We start from the raw sequence: 21,386 nt of genomic DNA, 5'->3' as shown, positions 1-21,386 counted from the left end.
TGTAATTGGAGTGGATGTTTTTTTTCGGAGCTTCATTATTTATATATTCCGGTGTATTTTTTTTCTGAGGCGGTTGCCGTCCCTGCAGGGAGACGAGGTGCTCGCGGTTGTAAGAGACGCCAGAGCGAAATCAAGGGCTACAGTAAGCTGTCGAGCTCAAGCGCTCGGACGTGAAGTCGATCACGTGACCAGGGGGGGAAGGAAGTTTTTGAATTCAAAACGGCAGCAGCCGCCAGTCAATCAGTCTGGGGGGCCCCCGTGCGATTTCGGGCCTGAGTGAGTCTTGGAGTTTTTTTTGTTTGCGGCCGTATGCACGATGAATGAGTAAAGCAAACAACTGACACCTTTGGCTCGCCTGAAGAGGAGGGAGATGGTTGAACCCTGCTGGAGTTTGTTGTAAGATGCATCGTATCAATAAAGTTGAGGACACTTTCAACTTTAATACATGTTTTGACAAACTTTATTTATAGGATTTTGACTTTCACTTGGATGCGATATTGTTATCTTTATGTTCCTTTTTACAAGAAAAAAGTTGTTTTATTGGTTCATTATTTTCATTCAAATTCTTTAAGTTTAGAGTTTTATAGAAACATTTTTTTAAAAGATTACCAGCACTTTTATTTTGCATTTTAGAAGGACTCGTTAAAAAAAAACTTTAATAACTCGATAATAAATGCATAACATATATTTTCTTGACTCCAATTCCAAAACTTGGCAAAAGAAACGTGTCATGTAGAAATGCTTGAGCTGATTTATCTCTAATTAACTTATTATTAAGTATTTTCTTGAACTTCCTTTTTTTCTATTGTTCCTTCTTTTCATTTGTGCTCCTGTCCCTAAAAAATGCAAGATAATTAATTCATATTTTTGAAACTACTTTTCCCATGGAACCTATCCCAGTTTCTACGGGCAAGAGGTAGAGGACACCCTGAACAGGACGCCAAGACAGACAACCACTCACACACACACTCATACCTACAGACAAATTTCCCCAAGTTCTCAATCAACCTCTGTATTTTTTTGGACTGTCGGAGGAAACCAGAGTGCCCGGAGTAAACCCTTGCTACATGGGAAAGACATACAAACTCCACACAGGAAGGTCACAAGTTGCCTCCCTCCCGCCCTGGAAGCGAACCAGCAACCTTCAAGTTTTGAGGCGACCATACTAACCACCATGGTGCGACAATCTCCTCACATTTGATGAGACTTTCTTTTTAACTTCTTACTTTTTTCAGGTTTTTTATCCCGATTTTCATTTTGCTTGACAAATTGTCACACGGTATATATAATGTGGCTGAAGTAAAAAACAATTGTACGTCCGTTTGACTTAATCAGTCCGATAACGAAGATTCCCTTCAAAAGAAGCCATGTTTGTTGTGTTGCAGTAGTACTGCGATTGGATTTTGCTCTTCGATGACACCTTCAGGTGCATCAATTTAGTTGGAGTTTTGAATAGTCACACGTTTAAGAGACAAAAATGAAACAGTTCATAGTTATTTTAAGGTTTACGCAATATTTTTGGACTTTCCACCGAGCTTTTCTGAGATCGAAAGCAAAGTCAGAGTCGTTTTAAGAGCTGATATATGAGTTTCTGAAGCTACTCTCTAGTCAAGTGTATCTTCACCAGGCGCATGGTCTCAGTGTTTTTCTCCTCTTTGGTGTCGAGGATCTTTTATTTACCACTGTAGCCAAATATCGGTGGTTTCCTATCTTCACTTTTTTTTTTTGAAATGTACAGTATGTTTCCATGGCAGGTGGACTGAAGGCTTCCAGGAGTGGGATAGTAGTTGGTGAGGAGTGATGGGGAGAGGGATTTAACTTCAGTTGGTGGGAAGACATGGGGGGGGAAAAAAAGAGTTGCCGCACACATGCTTACCCTTCACCGTCTGCTCGGTGAAAAACCTTTTGTTGTCTCCCCCCCCCCTCGAGTGCAGGCGAACAGACTCCCAGTCAGGAAGCTCGTCAATCTTTGCCACAACAGCCCATAAATTAGTGCCCAAATTACTGGTGAAAGAGACATGGAAGGGAAGATGTCTTGGTGGTTTTGGGAATATATGTCTCCCCCTCGTCTCCCCCTCATAGACGGTGTCAGAATGCACTTCAAAAAAACAAAAAAAAAACAGTCAAGTAAATACAGGGGGAGACATGCGGAGAGAAGAACTGCTTTGTTGTACAGGCATCTCCAGTTGGGCAGCGTTGAAATATTAATAGGCCTCACACACAAACACAAACACACACAGATGTACGCTCGGGTTCATCCGAAAAAAAAAAAAAAAAAAAAAAAGCCGCCGAAGGGCAACGGTCCAGACCTGAGCTCAGGCAGAGTCACCGCTCTGGAAGAAAAAAAAGAAAAGAAAACAGGACTTGAAATGTGGCCGGTCTAATGTGAAGTGTGACACATCAAGGGGGAATTAGAAAAAGACGCCGCATAGAGACATCACAATACATCAGCTCTGTCTTCCCCTTTTCTACCCAGAATACTTTGGTCAGAACATTTCCTGATGACTTCAGCAATGCTTATAGGTTGAATGGAAGCGGATTAAAATGATGATACAGTATTTTAGTCTGCAGGTGATTTCTTTTTTATATCACGACACCGTGCACTTTTCTTTGTGCTACAAATACCATTAGGTAATATGCCAACTGTCTACCTTCCCTAAAAACAAATAGCACATTTATACTCCTCGGCTTGTGGCACGACTGTCCTTTGCCGCTGACATTCAAATAACCTTTCTTCTGCAGCATATATGGGAATACAAGGGAAGGGAGGAAAAAAAAAAAAAAAAAAAACTTCACATGCAGCGAGAGCCGAAGCACCCGGCAGATGAAAAGAGGCAGGATTGTGATTCCAGCTCTTGTTAGGCTGTCGTCTCTCTACAACAAGATCTGACTGTCATTGGTATCAGTTAAGAAAAAGAGTCTGGATATCAATCGGCGGCTGATCTTCTCTGCCAAATGCCAAGTTCACGTGGCATAGCAAAAAGATGGAGACGGTTGATGGAGGACTTGTACGTAAATCAGTCAAGTCTTGCTGCTGCCCCGGTGTCGCCCGGAGCGCCACATTATCGTGGGCTGACACGAAACATGCACGCCGATACGACGCCGTGCACGTCACGCAAATCGACAGATGCATCCCTGCTTTTATATCCATCTATATATATGATCAACTGTGTGGTCATCGTCTCGTTTGTGTTGTTATTTTATCAGGACTATATTTATACCAGACCAGGGCAAAGTGAGGACCACATGTGACTGTTTTCGTGAGGCTCTCATAAGGGTCAAATATTGTGTAGAACTAACTCTTATTATTAGTATTTATTTCTTTTATTTGTCATTTTTCTGATTATTTATTGCCCCTTAAAAATATTTTTTAAAAAGTTTAAGTATATTTGGAAAAAGAACACTTTAACCTAATATATTTTAAGTTACATATAATACAAAAAGATATATATATATATATATATATATATATATATTTCAGCATATTTCGCTGGATTTAATACTTCATATTTTTACTTTTGACACCTTTATTTTTGCCTGACGGCCACTGTATAAAACCCCTGAGGAAAAATAACTGCCTACCATTAATTTAAACAATTTTTTACATCTTATTTCTTGCTTGTAATTTATAAAATTGTATTTTTTATTCATAAAGATGTCATTTTTATACTTTCTTTCCTAATTTTTTCCTTACAATGAAGTTGGATCGATCTATCTATCTATCAATCTATCTATCCATCCATCCATCCATCTATCCATCTATCCATCTATCCATCTATCCATCTATACATCTATACATCTATGCATCTATGCTTCCATCCATCCATCCATCCATCCATCCATCCATCCATCCATCCATCCATCCATCCATCCATCTATCCATCTATCCATCTATGCATCTATGCTTCCATCTATCCATCTATGCATCCATCTATCCATCTATCCATCTATCATCCATCCATCCATCCATCCATCCATCCATCCATCCATCCATCCATCCATCCATCCATCCATCCATCCATCCATCCATCCATCCATCCATCCATCCATCCATCCATCCATCCATCCATCCATCCATCCATCCATCCATCCATCCATCCATCCATCCATCCATCCATCCATCCATCCATCTATCCATCTATATTTATGAACAACAGTTACATTATCTATTTGCACGCCCCTTCAGCTGTTGTAGCTTCAATAACATAACTATGCAAATATTGGTGACAGATCTCGCCACACTAGCTGTACCTCGTCCAGGTCCTTACATAATCTCTGACATGAGCGCTCTGGCTTGCGTCACTCTGTCAATGACAGCTGTCAACACAACATGGCTCTCTCACCCACACACACACACACACACACACACTTTAAAAAAAAAAAATGCTTTAACAAGATGCTTTTGTAAACGAATGAAACGTTGGGAAAAGCAGAAAATCATTAGAGGCTTCATGTTGGGTTTTTATGCATTTTGAGAAACGGTCCAATCGAGTAATGGGTTAAGCTCTGAGCATTATGATGGTGGCGCTGTAATGTTCGGGATAATCTTAATCCTTCAATGTTATGTCAGTAGTTCATGAGTTCAGTGGAAACAGTTTTGGAGAAATTGACTGTTTCTTGAATAGTTTTAGGGGAAATTACACGTTGCTCAACGTCTGCTTTGACAGCGTGATTATATTTGTTCGACCTAGCAACGGCTAATTTACAATCTTTTTCAGATGACGGATCTCCCAAGAAAAATCACCAAGTAATCATCATTGAAAAGATTCTTTTTTTTTTTAAACGTTCAAGTTAACTTGGCAGGTCTTTTGCAAGCTGTGATTATATCGCAGGGAAAATGTTCTTAGTTACAGCAGGGACTGGAAAATAACTTCTCTCATATTATTTTGGCGTCACAGTAAAACACAGAGTGATCACAGCTTATTGATATTATTATATTATTATTATAACTCAAATTGGCAAAGAAACAGAATTAAAAGTTGCATTTTTAAACACAAAATAAATATATATTGTTTAGTTAAGTTGTTAACATCACTGTAATAATAATAAGTAGTAGAAGTTGTAGTAGTATCAGTATTATTTTTAAATAATATGTTATTATTATTATCTGAAATATGTTTTTGCATTAGAAAAAAAAATGACAAATTTAGATTATTATTATTAAAAAACAGTTGGAAAAAAATGTATGAACAAAAAAACAAAGACCATTACATTTGTTCAGGCTTTTCCTTGATTTTCTGGAACTCCTGTTGTGTTATCAGTATTATCTTGATCTTTAAAGTATATACTTTATTGAGTATTGTTTTGATTGTTTAAGCGCTTTGTGACCCTGGTCTGGAAAAGAGCTATATAAATAAAAATTACTTACTTACTTACTATAAGGTTGTGATTAAAAACTAGATATTTAACTGAAAATAGTCACAAAAAATATGATTTACTCTATTTTAGTGTATTCTAAATATGAAAGATAATAACTACAGATTTCTATTATATGATCGAAGGTTGTTTCATAAGAAAAGTTATCTACATTTAAGATTATAAGGGGTAAAATAATAAACATCTGTCTGAGCTCAAAACATTATTCAATTGTACTTCAATCTACGACAGATCTGTCGCCCCCTGCTGACGTCATGCACCACCGTCACAGACGAGACGAGGACTATCTTCATGTGGACCCGGCGTGTCCAGGTCTTTGATAATGTCCTGCAGCGGCTGCTGTTGATCACAGGGGGCTCGTGGCGAAAGACGGTGAAGGGCGCCCGGGTTAAAACACGCCGAAGCCACGCCGCTCCATTGTACACGTTCTCCGAGTGACACATCATCCCCTCAAAGGGCCCGAGTGTGGTGAATCAGTGTCCTTGAACTGCTCAGCCTCCGTCAGACAAAGAGCTTTAACAGACCCCGTCGTCCGTCTCCCCTCCGTCTGCCGCGCTCATTGTCCACGACTCCCGAAGCCGGGGTCGGGCCCTCGTGGTGGCTTATGCGTGTGGTTCGATTGTTTCTGGGGGTGATTTCCACTGTAATCTTGGGGGGGCGGGGGGGCTCAGCAGGTGACTTTGAAGTGGTCCTGCTTACAGAGGCCATGTCGCCGCGAGGAGCTGCAGGGATGGGCTTTAGCATGGCGGCTCATGGCTAGCTTTGATGTGGCGAGAGCGCGGATAGGATGGCGGGCGGGCGGGCGGCGGTGAATGGGATCAGTGGCGGTGGCGCTGGTCCGGCTCGGGTCGAGCCAGCAGCTGCTTGTTTCACACCAAGAGGCGGTTAGCGTCGCGGCTCGAGTCGATGGGTATCGACTGCCAGATCACTAGAGCTCATGATGGCAGGTTTCGACTGTTTGACTGACTCCTGGCAGTAGAGTCCAGATTGAGGCGTCCGGACTTCCCACAACTCTTACAGCTGAACACTAAGTGTGATGGACATCCCTTTTAATGTACCCCAGAAATAACTCCAATTTGAACCGAAGGTGTGCTGCCTTTTAAAATTAATGTTTATTTTGCCCATTAAAAATCTTACTGGTTTAGTCAACTGCACCTTAATCTACTGACATGTAAATGGTCATGTCTGTCCGCTTTACAAAGTTACAAACGCCTGTGGTTAGCACTGTTATGGACAGGCTAAGGTAGCAGGAATCAACAAACCAAGCTGGTTAGCAAAGCTATTGACAAGCTAAGCTAAGAGGAATGAACAAACTTCGGCTAGTAAGCGCTGTTATTGACAAGCTATGATAACAGGGATGAACCAACTAACTTTAGCACAGCTATTGACAAGCTAAGCTAAGAGAAATGAAAAAAATTCTGCTTGTTAGCACTGCTATTGACAAACTAAGCTAAGAGGAATAAACAAACTTCTGCTAGTTAGCACTGCTATTGACAAGCTAAGCTAAGAGGAATAAACAAACTTCTGCTAGTTAGCACTTCTATTGACAAGCTATGCTAGCAGGAATTGACAAACTAAGCTAGTTAGCACTGTCAATGACAAGATATGCTAGCAGGAATTGACAAACTAAGCTAGTTAGCACTGTTATTGACAAGCTATGATAGCAGGAATTGACAAACTAAGCTAGTTAGCACTGTTATTGACAAGCTATGCTAGCATGAATTGACAAACTAAGCTAGTTAGCACTGTCATTGACAAGCTATGCTAGCAGGAAGTAACCAAGCCAGTTAGCACTGTCATTAACAAGCTATACTAGCAGGAATTGACGAACTAAGCTAGTTAGCACTGTCATTGACAAGCTAAGATAGCAGGAATTGATGAACTAAGCTAGTTAGCACTGTCATTGACAAGCTATGCTAGCAGGAATTGACAAACTAAAGTAGTTAGCACTGTCATTGACAAGCTATGATAGTAGGAATTGACAAACTAAGCCAGCTAGCACTGTCATTGACAAGCTAAAATGCCAGGAATTAACCAACTAATTTCGCTTTTCACTATACGTTAAAGAAAATCAAAATGCTAAACTGCGTTTCTCTTCAATTCTCCGAAACCGATGACTCAAATGTTTTTTCTCTGAAACCCCCAAAAAAACTGATTTTTCGTAGAAAATGACTTGTATAATCTCCCAATCAAAACAGATCTTAATTATTTTACTACAGTCTTCACAGTCAAATTGCACATCAGTGACTCCTTTCTGCCTTGACCTCCACTCGACCCCTGCCAGTTTAATGAAAGAAGCTTACGCCAGTGTGGAAAAAAATAACAATTTGTTCATTCTGAGGACACACAGCAGCCACTGAGCTTTTCACTGCCGGTCCACGAGACAAACCCTTTTTTTTTTTTTTTTACTGTTGAGTGCTCTGATCATCCAGGGGCTTGAGCGGCGGTGGAGTGATAGGGTGTTAGCCGTCGCGGGCGATCGCCGTCTTCGGATACGGCTTTTTTTGTGCCGGTGATGTGCGCCCCGTCCTGGCGCCCTCGCCATCTCCACTTCCACCTGATGTGGCACAGCCTCTGTCGGGGCCTGAGCGAGCGCCCGTCCAGCTCCTGCTCCTTCAGGAAAGATGAAGGCATCTCGCGGCGAATGGGGATGGGGGGGGTGGTAGCACCAACCTAAGCCTGGAGCTATCAGAGGCTGAAAGCTCAGAGCCAAAAGCCTACAGGGGGCTGCAAAAATAAGGGGGGGTTGGAAGCTTGGCTCGACTCGGGGCGTTGGGGGGGTGTAACCGAAAGTCACAGCCCTGCACTGCCACCCAAAGGATGAACCCCTCCACTGCACCCTTTCATATCAGCCACAGCGAGTCACAATTGTGCCACGCTCCAGCGGTCATGAGTGCATGTCAGAACAAATTACGTAAGTAATGAGGCTGAAAATGCTAAAGGAGTCGAAACACACTGCTCCCACTAATGCTCACGAGGGGGTGGGCGGGGGGGGTACACAGAAACAAACAATAGAGCTCACTCAAAATACAGGACGGTCCATCTCATCCAACCGGTTAAGAAAAAAGATTAATTATAAATTAACCCCTCTTCGGTTAAGGGTTTTTCCTGCTCCTGCTGCTCGGATTGGCCGTAATCCGGCGTGGCTGCTGTGGCCCTTCTATTGTATGTGAGACGCAAAAAAAATGGCAGGCGGTTGTTGTTGTTTAATTGTGGATGTTCCACCGCTCTCTCTTTTGTTGGTTTCTCTAAAAAAAATACAGGGTAATTCCATGTAAACACGGCCACACTCGTGCTCTGAACTCCAGCGGTGCGAGGAGAACAGACGCAGATTGAACCGAGTGAATGCTCCGGGGTTAGCGGATTAAGGGGGCTCTACCTTGGGGACCGGGGGGACATTATCCACACGACACCTTCACAAGACTCTTGAGATGCCTGATCACAATGAAAAGGGCTGGGGATTGAGAGTATTTGATGTGATCAAGCGACTTTAAAGAGGTCGGTTGTCGAGGTGCAAAAAGGGGGGGATGTACGGAGATCTTCAGCGAGAGACGAGGGGGTTTGTAGTCGAGTCAGTTCGGCATTACTGGAGGGCAAAAAAGGCTGATGTAACTCTTAGACACGACGAACCTCTTAATTATCTCCATTTTAAACGCATCCTAAACAGACAAAAAAATCGGAATATTCTTCCTTTAATTAGTAAAGTTTAGTGTTGCACCAGTTCGCCGTGATTGGGCGACTGGTTGAAGGGGGGTTGGGAGGGGGGGTAACCATTACATCGTGAGAAAATAACCCACGGTTATCTTTCCTCGATTTAGATCAGATAGCTGGATTTTTGTCGGGGTGCAGCACTGTACTGTGGGGATGGTGGGACCGAGATGCTGGAGATGTGGAGGAGGGCTGCGAGATAGAGATCTCCTGAGGGGGGGGGGAGAAGACAAGGGGGTGGGGAAGGATACTGCATCGGTGGCTGCAGTGATAGATCGGAGAGAGCGGCGGGACCAGTTGGGAGTTCTGTGTCTCGGGTGTTCGGTTGTGATCGGTGGGAAGAACCCATTGGCCTCCTCCTCGACTGTAAGTCCAGCCACGGATGATGCTGGTCAAAAATATACGAATACCCTCAGAATCGTACATGGGTCTTAAAAACCCTTAAAAAAAACCCTCTTAAAAAAAAGGGATACATGTGTAATATGTTACCCTTATATATACGTTAAGTATAAAAACACTGAGACAGGGCATACCTCTGCCAAGGTGCTGAGTTCAGGTAACTTCATAAAAACTGTTTTAAAATTGAGTCGATCAAAAAAAAGTTAGCTTAGCGCAGTTGGTAAAGTTCTAGCTATCTCAGCTAGCCAAATGACAACAACACACACGGTTCGAAGTTGGAAATTAGTAAGTGACACCTTCAAAAACTTTCAATCTCCAGATGGAAAACGGTGGATCACAACCTTAATCCAACAATCTTTCTTGGAGGTTTCAATGAAATATTTTTATATATTTTTTGAGTTATTTTGCTATCAGACATGTGTATATATATATATATATATATATATATATATATATATATTTATAATAGATATCTTTCTTTTCTTAAGCGATTTGTTTTAGCCCAGGTTTCAATTTGTCCAAGTTTCTTTTTCACCAACCATAGATTTGGAAATTATTTTGGGTTACTTTTACTTTTGGGCACTTATGGTGGTTTCTCTCTACTCTACTATCAAAAGTGTGGAGAAAATTCATTAAAAATGATTTCTTCGGTGAAGTATTTTTTTAATCGTTACAGAGAGGCTTTCAATCTGGAAACAAATCTATTCAAAAAATAAAGATGTCTGGGACCTTTAATCACTTGGCAAAATCAAAAGAAGCCTTTCTATGGGTTGAAAATGATATAAACTGTAAGTAAAGATAACAAAAGTGTGATCGTTTACAACATAAAGCAAAAAAAAGTAACCCAAACAGTAGTTTTTTGTTGTTTAGTTTATGATTTTCTTCATTTTAAATGCATAGAATTTTCAAATATCTCCAAAAGAAATCAGCAAATACGTGAAGATTTTCCATTTTTGGTTTACTTTAAGTTATCTTAATCTATTTTGAAGGGCAATAAATAATAACAAAAAAAGTAAATGTCGCTGAAAAGGACGAAAAAATAATTTGTCAAAAATATTTCTTCAGTTAATTTTCAGGAGGTGCCACACAAATCCAGGTGAAGATCCGGATCTAGAACCCTTCAGAGTGACCGCGTGCACGCTCGCGCGTTTCATCATCAAACCGCGGGATGAAAGTCGACATCATTCCACTGAACCAACATTAAAACCCTTTGACATTTCCAGATGAGGCTTCGTTCCCTAAACGAGCCCGAGCGCTCGCTAATCTTTCTGATGCCAACGTCTGCTAATGTACATTCCTTTTAGCATGCAAATCAACGCCGTGTTTACATTGGCTGATAAAAGTTGCAACTTTGAACTTGGGAAAGAAAAAAAAAAAGGTCTCCAGCCTCATCGCTCGCTCTGTGTGAAGATGCAACGTTAAGATGTGTTTTTTTCTTTTTCAACACTCCACGCTGCTCTTTCAAGTCCCAATATGGATCCATACTGACTGTGTTTTCTTTTCTTCTCTGCAGCTCAAATCGAAATAATTCCCTGCAAGATCTGTGGAGACAAATCATCAGGCATCCATTACGGCGTGATAACATGTGAAGGCTGCAAGGTAGGCATTGTGTGTGTTTGTAGCGTGGACAAGAAAGGAAAATAATTGTGTTTAGAAACAAGAGCGACCGAGAGCCGACTTCATTGTTAAAGTGGTCAAACACCTCGTAGTACATCACAGAGAAGGACAATTAACAGGACAAAGTAGTTTCCATGGAGTCGTACTCGCTCCCTTCTCGCTTCTTCTCCTTCCCCGTCCTGCTGCAGCAGCAGCGCTCCTCTCAAAATAAAATGATCAAAAGAAGAGTACTTTGAATTACAGCAGATTGTTGGCTGTTTGCTACGGCGCGTTGCCGCCTATTGAAGTCGTCTTTTGTTCCGTTTCAAATGCAACCCAGCCATTGACGGTGAGGAGAATTTTGTGCTTAGAGTGTATTCTTGTCCCCGCCGCTTGTCACCAGGCACATCATTAGCATTCCTCAGCCACCTCTGCTGATTGTGTGTTTGCGAGACAGACAGTCTGTCCCCGAGTTCCCTACCAAATACAACTTTAATGATTTCTAACGAGTGCGAGCTGAGAGAGACACTTTCATACAGACCTGGGAGTGGTGAGGCTTTGGGGGGTCACGAGTGGCCCAGGTTACTGTCCTGAAACGGTCCTCAAGAGGTCATGGAAAAATAATAATGATGTGTATCGAGATAGATCGATAGATAGATCGATAGATAGATGGATAAAACTTTACTAATGTTCTGGAGGTCTCCTTCGAGAATTTTTTTTTTCCAGCACACAGCAACACAGATGATAGATTCATAAAAAAACAAGAACAAGAACAAAGTATCTATAACATTAAAGTGCAAGATGACACAATCTAAGTAAAAAATAACAAATGCAAGGGATACAAAGATTAACATGGAATAGAATCATGTTTTCTCTCCACTCCTGCCCCCAAACTCAGAGTTTTACAGTCTAATAGCCCGAGGAATGAATGAGTCCCTGAGTCTATTAGTGTTGCATCATGGGAGGAGCATTCACTGATGACAGTGTTCAGAGGATGACTGTCATCATCCATGATGGACAGTAGTTTGTCCAGCGATCTCCTCTCTACATAGAGGTATATCAGTGGTCTGAATGTTGAATAGTTTAAACATAAATGTTTGAAAGGTTGTCGTTTATTTTTAACATTTAATATATTTTTTAAGAATAATTTAATTCAATCATTTGTATTATTAAAAGGTTGATTTTTTTAAGTTCAATACAAAAATGTTATATTATTATACTATTTTTTTTAATTGAATTCAAAAGGCTAACAATTTATTTTTATCTAGAATATCATTAAACAATTGGAATTTTTATTAAAAAAAAAGTTTTTGGGGAATTTTTAATATACACATTATTCAAGTAAAAAAATATTCAATGTTAAAAAAATAATAATAATCAATTTAAAAATATATATTCAAACATTTCATATTCTAATGGCACTGATATACTTCCATGTATAAAAGTGTAACAGTTTTACTCATTTCAATACTTAATTACAACCATTTTTCCAAGTTATATATTTTATAAAAAATAAAATTTTGTTCTGATTTTGTGCATCTGTTTTTCTTTTCCCCTGCATTAACAAACAGTATTTTTCGACAAGTAATGTATATTTTTCTGGACCTCTTGGGAAGTATGGTCACGATAAACTTTCTTTACACTTTAATTAGGAATCTCAAAGTAAAATCAAGTACTATAAAATCAGATGCCATACTTAGTTACTTACAGTATTCCCATCTTATCATGCTTTATTCTGGCGGGTCATCCCACGACATATACAGTAAGTAGCCGCCGTGAACATGTACTTCCTGCTTCAATAGTACGTGCGAGCGTGGCCCATAAATCACAGCGTTAAAGAGTCAGCTCGTCGTCATCGCCGCGCTTCCATAATGGCCTCCATTATCCAGCGAGTTGGCAGCTGTCAGCTGTTTTCTCGTAATTAAACAGCCAATGAGCAGCTAATTAAGACATATGTGTACGGAGCGGTAGAGTGGGGCGTGTTAATGATGCGCTGGAATCAATTCATTAAGTCAAAGGATGAGGAATCCGGTCTGTGCGCCTTTGCAATCCTTCAGCACCGCGAGCCACCGCCGCGTTAATCAACTCTAATAACCCGAGCTAAGAGAAACCACTGTGGCGGATATCGTGGCTAGCTAAACACGCTACACTCCGAGCCAGTGCTATTGATTCGATTAGTATCAGTCGCGGCGGCGGCTGACGCTCTTGAGCGCGATTAAAAAAATAATAATACGCAGTAATGACACTCATGTCTATTTTTAATTGTCTTCTCTCAAAGAGAGCATCTCTATTTATGGACACGACTGACATAAACCATCATTTTAATAATTAATCAGAAAAAAACTATTTAAGTATAATATTATTTATTGTTTATAGAATATTAATTTGATTTTTTATAAAAGGACACATGTGTAATATATATATATATACGTTAAGTATGAAAACACTGAGACAGGGTGATGAGTCAACGTAACTTCATAAAAACAGTTTAAAATTGAGTTAATAAAAAAAAAAAAAACATAGCTTGTTGCTAAAGTTCTAGCTAGCTCAGCTAGCCAAACGATAACAACACACACAATGGTATAGAAGCAAATGTTGGAAATTAGTGAGTGACACCTTCAAAACCTTTCAATCTCCAGATGGAAACGTTGGATCACCACCTTAATTTAATCATCTTTCTTGGAGGTTTCAATGAAATATGTTTATATATTTTGGAGTTATTTTGCTAATAGACATGTATATAAACACAGACAACTAGAATAAGGCGAGATAGAATTATTGTTTATTTTATTATTTGTTATTTGTTATTTGTTTATATATATATAATATTATTATACATTACTGTGGGTAAAAATGTCATCAATAAATTTAATTGAATTACATGTTTTTTAGAAGTTTTTTGTTGATAACAAGACAAGGAACAGATTGACAAATTTCGGATCAAAAAGGCTTCATCTCACACTACAGTGCAACCTACACATTGTTTCTTCAATACGCGTAGTGCAAGCGAGTTCTGCAATAGTGTAGTCTAATTAAATGTATACAACGTGTACAGTATGTTGCAATGTTTGTGGAGATTTTTCAAAAATTATTGTATTTAATATTTGCTCGTTTGTTTGTGGAGCAACACGTTTTATATGCTTTGTCGATGACTCAAACTTAAAAACTAGAAAAGCACTTTTTAAACATCTTCAATTTGTATTTGTATGTGTATTTGTATATTTATACTTCAAGCGAGCAATTAAATACTTTCGTCGGTTTGAATATTCTACCGCTAAATCACAGAGCGAGTGATTTTTTTGTCCGACAAAAAAACAAATAAGAACATAACAAAGCGGTGATGGAGTGAGAGGCTGCTATGAGTAAGTGCTCCTGCCAGTAACCCGCGGTGCTTCCTCATGTGTGCAGGGCTTCTTCAGGAGGAGTCAGCAGAGCAATGCAGCGTACTCGTGCCCCCGCCAGAAGAACTGCCTGATCGACCGCACCAGCCGCAACCGCTGCCAGCACTGCCGGCTGCAGAAGTGCCTGGCAGTGGGCATGTCGCGAGATGGTGAGTCCGGAGAGGAGGTTGTGTAAAAGTCTGTATGGGTTTCATGTGTGGGTCCGTTCGAAGGGATTTATTGATGAATACTTGTCAATAAATCAATATTAAGCCACTTTTAGAAAAAAAGAAGACAACTGGAATATATTTTCTAGTACAACACATGGGTCGTTCTATGAAAGATACACCATAAATTTCACCTTCAGAACGAATTCGAACTTCAGGTATAAATCCTTTTTATAGATCATTTGTTGTTACCATTGGTAACTTAAAGGTTTCACACACTCTCTCTTCTATTTGTTATTTGATATTAGAAATTATTTGATTGTTATCTAATAAAATATATACATATTGTTGGTACTAACCCTCAAAATATACAAAGATTTACAAGGTTTGGTATGTTTCACCTCAACTATCTCTTTTATCGAGTAACAGAGCTAAGCAATTAAACACCATCCTATTTATTATTTCCATCACTTTGCATTTCAGTTAAAATACGTTGAAGAAAAAATGTAATTTTTGTACAAACTTTCAAGCCTGAGACCTTGGCTCCGGCAAGGGTTTTGAGTTTCATCTTATTTCTGGCTTGCCATATAAAGTATTTATTTGTTTTTAAAGACGAAGTTGTAAATATAAAATAAAATAAAAACACAAAAATATTATACACAAAATATGTATATGTCAAAGTACTGATTGGAATCCAGTAGGATCTGGAATCCTACTAGTACAGATAGGAATTCCAATCTGTACTAGTAGGATTCCAGATCCTACTAGTACAAATTGGAATCCTACTACTGAACTGGGATCTGAATATTGGAATTCCAATCTGTCCTAGGAGGATTCCTGATTCTACTAGTGAATTCTAATCTCTACTAGAAGAGATTGGAATTCTACTACTGTATTGGGATCTGAATATTGGAATTCCAATCTGTTCTAGAACAAATGGGAATTCTACCAGGACAATCTCCAATTATAATCATGAGAAATTCAGAGTAAAACAAAACGATATTTTGATGTAGTCAAACCCTAACCCTAACTAATATCAATATTAAGATCCCATTTCAGTAGCAGGATTAAAATCTGTACTAGTACATTCCAATCTGTACTAGTAAGATTCCAGATCATACTGCATTCCAATCTGTACTGTGATATATATCTGTTTTCTGGGACTTTCACAACATGGGTAAATTGTCCCTGGTCTTGGTCTTGTAGGATTTTTTTTGTAAAACCACTAAAACCATGCTTATGTAGTTTTTTTGTAGTAGTAGGAGATATGTTCCAGATAATCCAGAGCATAAAACTGCATGTTGTGTAAGACCCAAGATTATAAGTGCATTCTTACTGCTGCAGGAACAAAAAAAAGACAGACGGTATCTGTCTGTAGACATGGTGGAGTGTGTTCAGCGATGAGGGCGAGACGGGTTCTTTAACTCCGCGGAGAGTTATTCTATAACATCTACAGATAGAAACACTCGTCATGAATGTTTCAGCTTTGATACAGTTACGAGAGAGGGTTTTTCTATGAGCGCAGCAAAGTCATCCAGGGATAAGACGAAGGTGACTCCGGCCTTCGCTCAACATATCTGCCGCCATCTGCCCGTATTCTCTCGTGCGTCGTTGCTGCTCACTTTTCGAACACACACACACTCAGACTCAAACACACACACACTCAGACTCAAACACACACACACGCAGACGTGGACGCAGACGTGGCTGACAGACTGCCAGACCCCTTTAACTCCAGCCAAGAGGTCGCGTCCTCAGCACTACTGTTTAGTCTGGCATTCATAGCAAGACGACCAACAACAACAACACGGCGAATCGTCTGATGGAAATTAGCTTTCTGTGAGTTTATGGAAAATGTTATGTCATCCAGCTTTTATTAACAGAAACTCATAATCAGTTTTTTTGTTGGGCTTATCTCAATTATGTCAATACAATCTTATATCACTGCAATCTTCCATGTCTTATGAAACACACGTTATCTCAGGGTCAAGGTGACCCGGAGGCCTGAAAAAACAAATGTGTTTGGGTCACCTCGACCCTGAGATAACGCAAAGGGTTAACACTGTATTTTTTAAACAAGGGCAACTTGAAAAATGAATTAAGTATCACCCTATAAAGTTGTAATTTACTTCTTCACATCTTCTGTTACACTGTGAACTATTTCTGATCATAACTATGAAGTATATAATCATATCCATTTTAATTTCATGAAGCCCCTTATGTAACAATTCAAACTCCAAAAAGTGCTAATTGGAATATTTATGATGAATTATTTCAATATATGAAGTGTAAACTACAAATTGAATTATCTTGTTAAAAAATAGTTTATGCTGGCTTTGTGACCCTGGTCTAGAAAGGCGCTATATAAATAGAGATTACTATTATTATTATTATTATTTGGCAACGGAGGCTCAGCAGCATTGCAGTTACACCGTTCTGACACTAGGTGGAGCAATTAACTATATTTTCAATCTATATATTATTTATGTTCTTACCGAATTGTAACAATTGTATCCAATAGTTTATTTATGCTCTACCTGTTTCCAAAATGGAATTAAAGGGTCACTTTTTCTAAGAAAGAATGTCAGATGTCAATGGGTTGGTCTCTATCAAAATTGATTTTCGCCAAATTGATTCAAAGGACAAATACCAGGTTGTACATCGGTGTGTTTTTACTTTTTTCCAGAACTGATTTTAACGTGAGTTGCCATTAAAAACGTTTTAGGTGACATAAAATGAGACAAAAAGTGGCAAAAAAAAAGAGTAACTGGTGGATAAAGAGTATTTTTTTTTCCAATTTAACGTTGGTTTGTTTCGGCAGCGGTGAAGTTCGGCCGCATGTCGAAGAAGCAGCGGGACAGCCTGTACGCCGAGGTCCAGAAGCACCGGCTGCAGCAGCAGCAGCGCGAACACCAGCAGCAGCCGGGCGAGGCTGAGCCGCTCACGCCCAGCTACGGCCTCTCGGCCAACGGCCTGACGGAGCTCCACGACGACCTCAGCGGCTACATGGACGGGCACACCCCGGACGGCACCAAGCCCGACTCGGCCGTCAGCAGCTTCTACCTGGACATCCAGCCGTCCCCGGACCAGTCGGGCCTGGACATCAACGGCATCAAGCCGGAGCCCATCTGCGACTTTGCCCCCGGCTCCGGCTTCTTCCCGTACTGCTCCTTCACCAACGGCGAGACCTCCCCCACCGTGTCCATGGCAGAACTAGGTACGTTGGCAAGGCGGGCGACCAGGCGGGCGGGGGGTTTAGATGGAGAGATAGGGGAGGGGGGGAGAACGACTCAACCGTGGGGCAAAACCACACAAAGGTTGCTTAAAATAGCAGAAGGTTAGAGACTCATCTCCAACACTCATTAAAGGAGCCTCTTTTTTGTAATTAGTTTCCATTAATTAGGGCCAATCAGGATCCAGCAGGGCAGGCGTCGGGGGAAATCATTTTTTTTAGGCTCCCTCGTGCCCGAGAACTCTTTCACCAGATGTGTTTTTCAAAACCATTTAAATTCTCATGCTGGATGTTTCTCTGAGAGAAAATGTGACCTTTGTTTCAGTGAGTAACACGCCGCCCCTCCTCCCCCCGCCGCGCTTTTGTGTCATAACTAGATTGGCTTTGCCTCAACGTCGAGCTTTGAGCTTCCTGCAGGCAGAGAGAGGAAATGTCAACAAGCCTTTTCCCACTCAATAAAAAAAAAAAAAAAAAAAGCCCACGCATATCTGCTCCTTCACGAGGGTTTTTACCGAATCTTCCTTTACAGTAGCGCGTTCATCACTGAGGTCTTCATTATGGGCTGCCACGCGAGCAAGACTTGTCTGTTGTTCTGGATTCATTAGATCATTTGTCAGGTGGAAATACTTCTTCTTCTTCTTCTTGAGACAGCTAGCTGCTGTGATGCTAATAAGACAATTGCAGTTCCATGCTGAATAAAATGAGATTTATTTAATTCTGTTCAATTTGTTATTTGAATATGTATTTGAAGTAAAAGAAAATAAGTGCTTTTCTTTTCTTATCCAAAGCCAACTTTTTTCAGTGCTGAATAATTTAAATTATTGAGTTGAATTCTTACATTAAAAGAAAAAGAAAAAGAGCGTGATCATTTTGACAGCTAAAATTAAATAAATTAATATAGTCAATGTTTTTGTCTGCGGTCATTTTGCATTAAAATTAAGAAAGGGAGAAACAAAAACAAGTCGTTTTTTATTTATACTTTTTCCTTAACAGTCTTTTTAAATGTTTAAATATAAATTATTTATAGTAATATCTTTTTTGTCTGTGCAATTAATTTGGTATCTTTCCTTAACCTGTTGGAATTCATAAACATTAAATCCAAATTAATAAAAATGATATATATTTATAGAAATATTTAAATACAAAGATATTTATGAGGTAATATATATTATTTTAAATGTAATATTCATTAGTTTGAATAGGCCTTATCGAATACATGTTTTAATGTTTCACCCTTATGTTGTGTCTGGGTCAAGGTGACCCGGTGGCAATTTGTTTTCGGGCCTTTAAAAACAAATATATATATTTATTTTTTTTGAGGATAGACCAATATACCTGCAGATAAATAAATACATTATTAGGGGGTGATCATAAATATTTTTTTTCACTTCTGATCATAACCAGGTATCGAGATTTATTTTTTGAAAATATAACCTTGTATATGCTATAATTGTCACCAATTCAGTGGATAAATATTAGTCTATTTTTTATTGTTTTAATTTGATGATATCCTGCATTCATTCACGTTATGTTGTTTCCATTTAAATGAAGTAACTAAGAGTGGAAACCCATGTAAGATTCCGTGGCGTCCGTGTTCAGTGTGACTAACTTCCCGGTGTTTGTGTCACAGAGCACTTGGCCCAGAATATCTCCAAGTCACACATGGAGACTTGTCAGTACCTGCGAGAGGAGTTGCAGCAGATGACCTGGCAGGCGTTCCTTCAGGAGGAGGTGGAGAACTACCAGAGCAAGGTGAGCTGGAGCCTTCTCCACATTAGCGGCGGCGATCCATTTTATTTTCTGCAGATAGCTCACTCTGTGTCTTATCTGTTCTCAGCCTCGGGAAGTCATGTGGCAGCTGTGTGCGATCAAAATAACAGAGGCCATTCAGTATGTGGTGGAGTTCGCCAAGCGCATCGACGGCTTCATGGAGCTGTGTCAGAACGATCAGATAGTGCTGCTGAAAGCAGGTATGACAGCCTGTCAACATGGCCTGTTGCTGTCAGACTCACCCCCACCGCCCGTCACCCCCCATTCTCCCCCCACTGGCATTGTCACAAGGGCATAGCTGACCTGACTGAGCAAAGCCTCGTCTTCACATGCACAGACTCTGTCACCTCACCAGGCCTGCCGTCTCACCAACACTTCTTTCTCTGCTGCTGCTGCTCATCTCTTGAGACAAACTAAAAAATTAACTTCTATCTCAAATGTTATCCAGAATCAGAATTTATCGAGTCACTATAGTGACTCACTGTCGTCACATTCCATATTCTAATATTCAAATAACCTGTTCGCAATCTCCTGAATAATCTCTAAAAATGTCTAAATCAAACAATCGATGCCAAGATGGAGAATTGCATAAATACACGCTTAAAATTCTCATCAACCATTATTTTAATTGTTTGTTTTTTTTAATAGAAAAATGTATCTAGAAAAAGTTCTATAAGAATATTTTATATGATACATTATTTCCTGGTGTTTAAAAATATGTTATTATCTGTTGTAGTGAAGAAAATACCAAAAAAGATAATTTAATATTTTTTAAACACAAGCAAACATAAATTTTAGATTAAATGAAATATATTTCACTGTTTTTTTCCCCCAAAATAATTATTGATTGAAGATAATTAAAAAAGTGTTAAATTGAATGCCTTAACAGGATTTTTAGCTACATCTATTAGTGTTAGCTACGTCTTCTAGTATTACCTACATCTACTTAGATACAACTATTAGTGTTAGCTACGTCTTCTAGTATTAGCTATGTCTACTTAGCTACATCTATTAGTGTTAGCTACATCTTCTAGTGTTAGCTACATATATTAGTGTTAGCTACATCTATTAGTGTTAGCTACATCTATTAGTGTTAGCTACATCTATTAGTGTTAGCTACATCTATTAGTGTTAGCTACGTCTTCTAGTATTAGCTATGTCTACTTAGCTACATCTATTAGTGTTAGCTACATCTTCTAGTGTTAGCTACATATATTAGTGTTAGCTACATATATTAGTGTTAGCTACATCTATTAGTGTTAGCTACATCTTCTAGTGTTAGCTACGTCTTCTAGTATTAACTACGTCTACTTAGCTACATCTATTAGTGTTAGCTACATCTTCTAGTGTTAGCTACATCTATTAGTGTTAGCTACATCTATTAGTGTTAGCTACGTCTACTTAGCTACATCTATTAGTGTTAGCTACATCTTCTAGTGTTAGCTACATCTATTAGTGTTAGCTACATCTATTAGTGTTAGCTACATCTATTAGTGTTAGCTACGTCTTCTTGTATTATCTATGTCTACTTAGCTACATCTATTAGTGTTAGCTACATCTTCTAGTGTTAGCTATGTCTACTTAGCTACATCTATAAGTGTTAGCTATGTCTTCTAGTATTAACTACATCTACTTAGCTACATCTATTAGTGTTAGCTACATCTTCTACTGTTAGCTAAATCTACTAGTGTTAGCTACGTCTTCTAGTATTAGCTACGTCTACTTAGCTACATTTACTAGTGTTAGCTACATCTACTG

The 21,386-nt window shown here is 39.5% G+C and overlaps 1 protein-coding gene across 2 annotated transcripts in view; it reads left to right on the top strand.

Moving 5' to 3' along the window:
* roraa (RAR-related orphan receptor A, paralog a) overlaps positions 1-21,386 on the top strand; it is a 274,886-nt gene that overhangs the window by 247,310 nt on the left and 6,190 nt on the right. For both annotated transcript variants that reach the window (XM_087797616.1, XM_087797619.1), the window contains 5 exons: positions 10,997-11,082; positions 14,488-14,629; positions 17,448-17,843; positions 19,489-19,610; positions 19,696-19,828. In XM_087797616.1, coding sequence (XP_087653742.1) covers positions 10,997-11,082; positions 14,488-14,629; positions 17,448-17,843; positions 19,489-19,610; positions 19,696-19,828 — 879 coding nt within the window. The remainder of the gene's footprint in view (positions 1-10,996; positions 11,083-14,487; positions 14,630-17,447; positions 17,844-19,488; positions 19,611-19,695; positions 19,829-21,386) is intronic.

Source organism: Callionymus lyra, chromosome 8 (genome assembly GCF_982586985.1).
Source record: "Callionymus lyra chromosome 8, fCalLyr1.hap1.1, whole genome shotgun sequence".
NCBI classification, from domain to species: Eukaryota; Metazoa; Chordata; class Actinopteri; order Syngnathiformes; family Callionymidae; genus Callionymus; species Callionymus lyra.
Note: the sequence above shows the minus strand (reverse complement) of the source record. Positions and strands in the feature narration are given on the sequence as shown.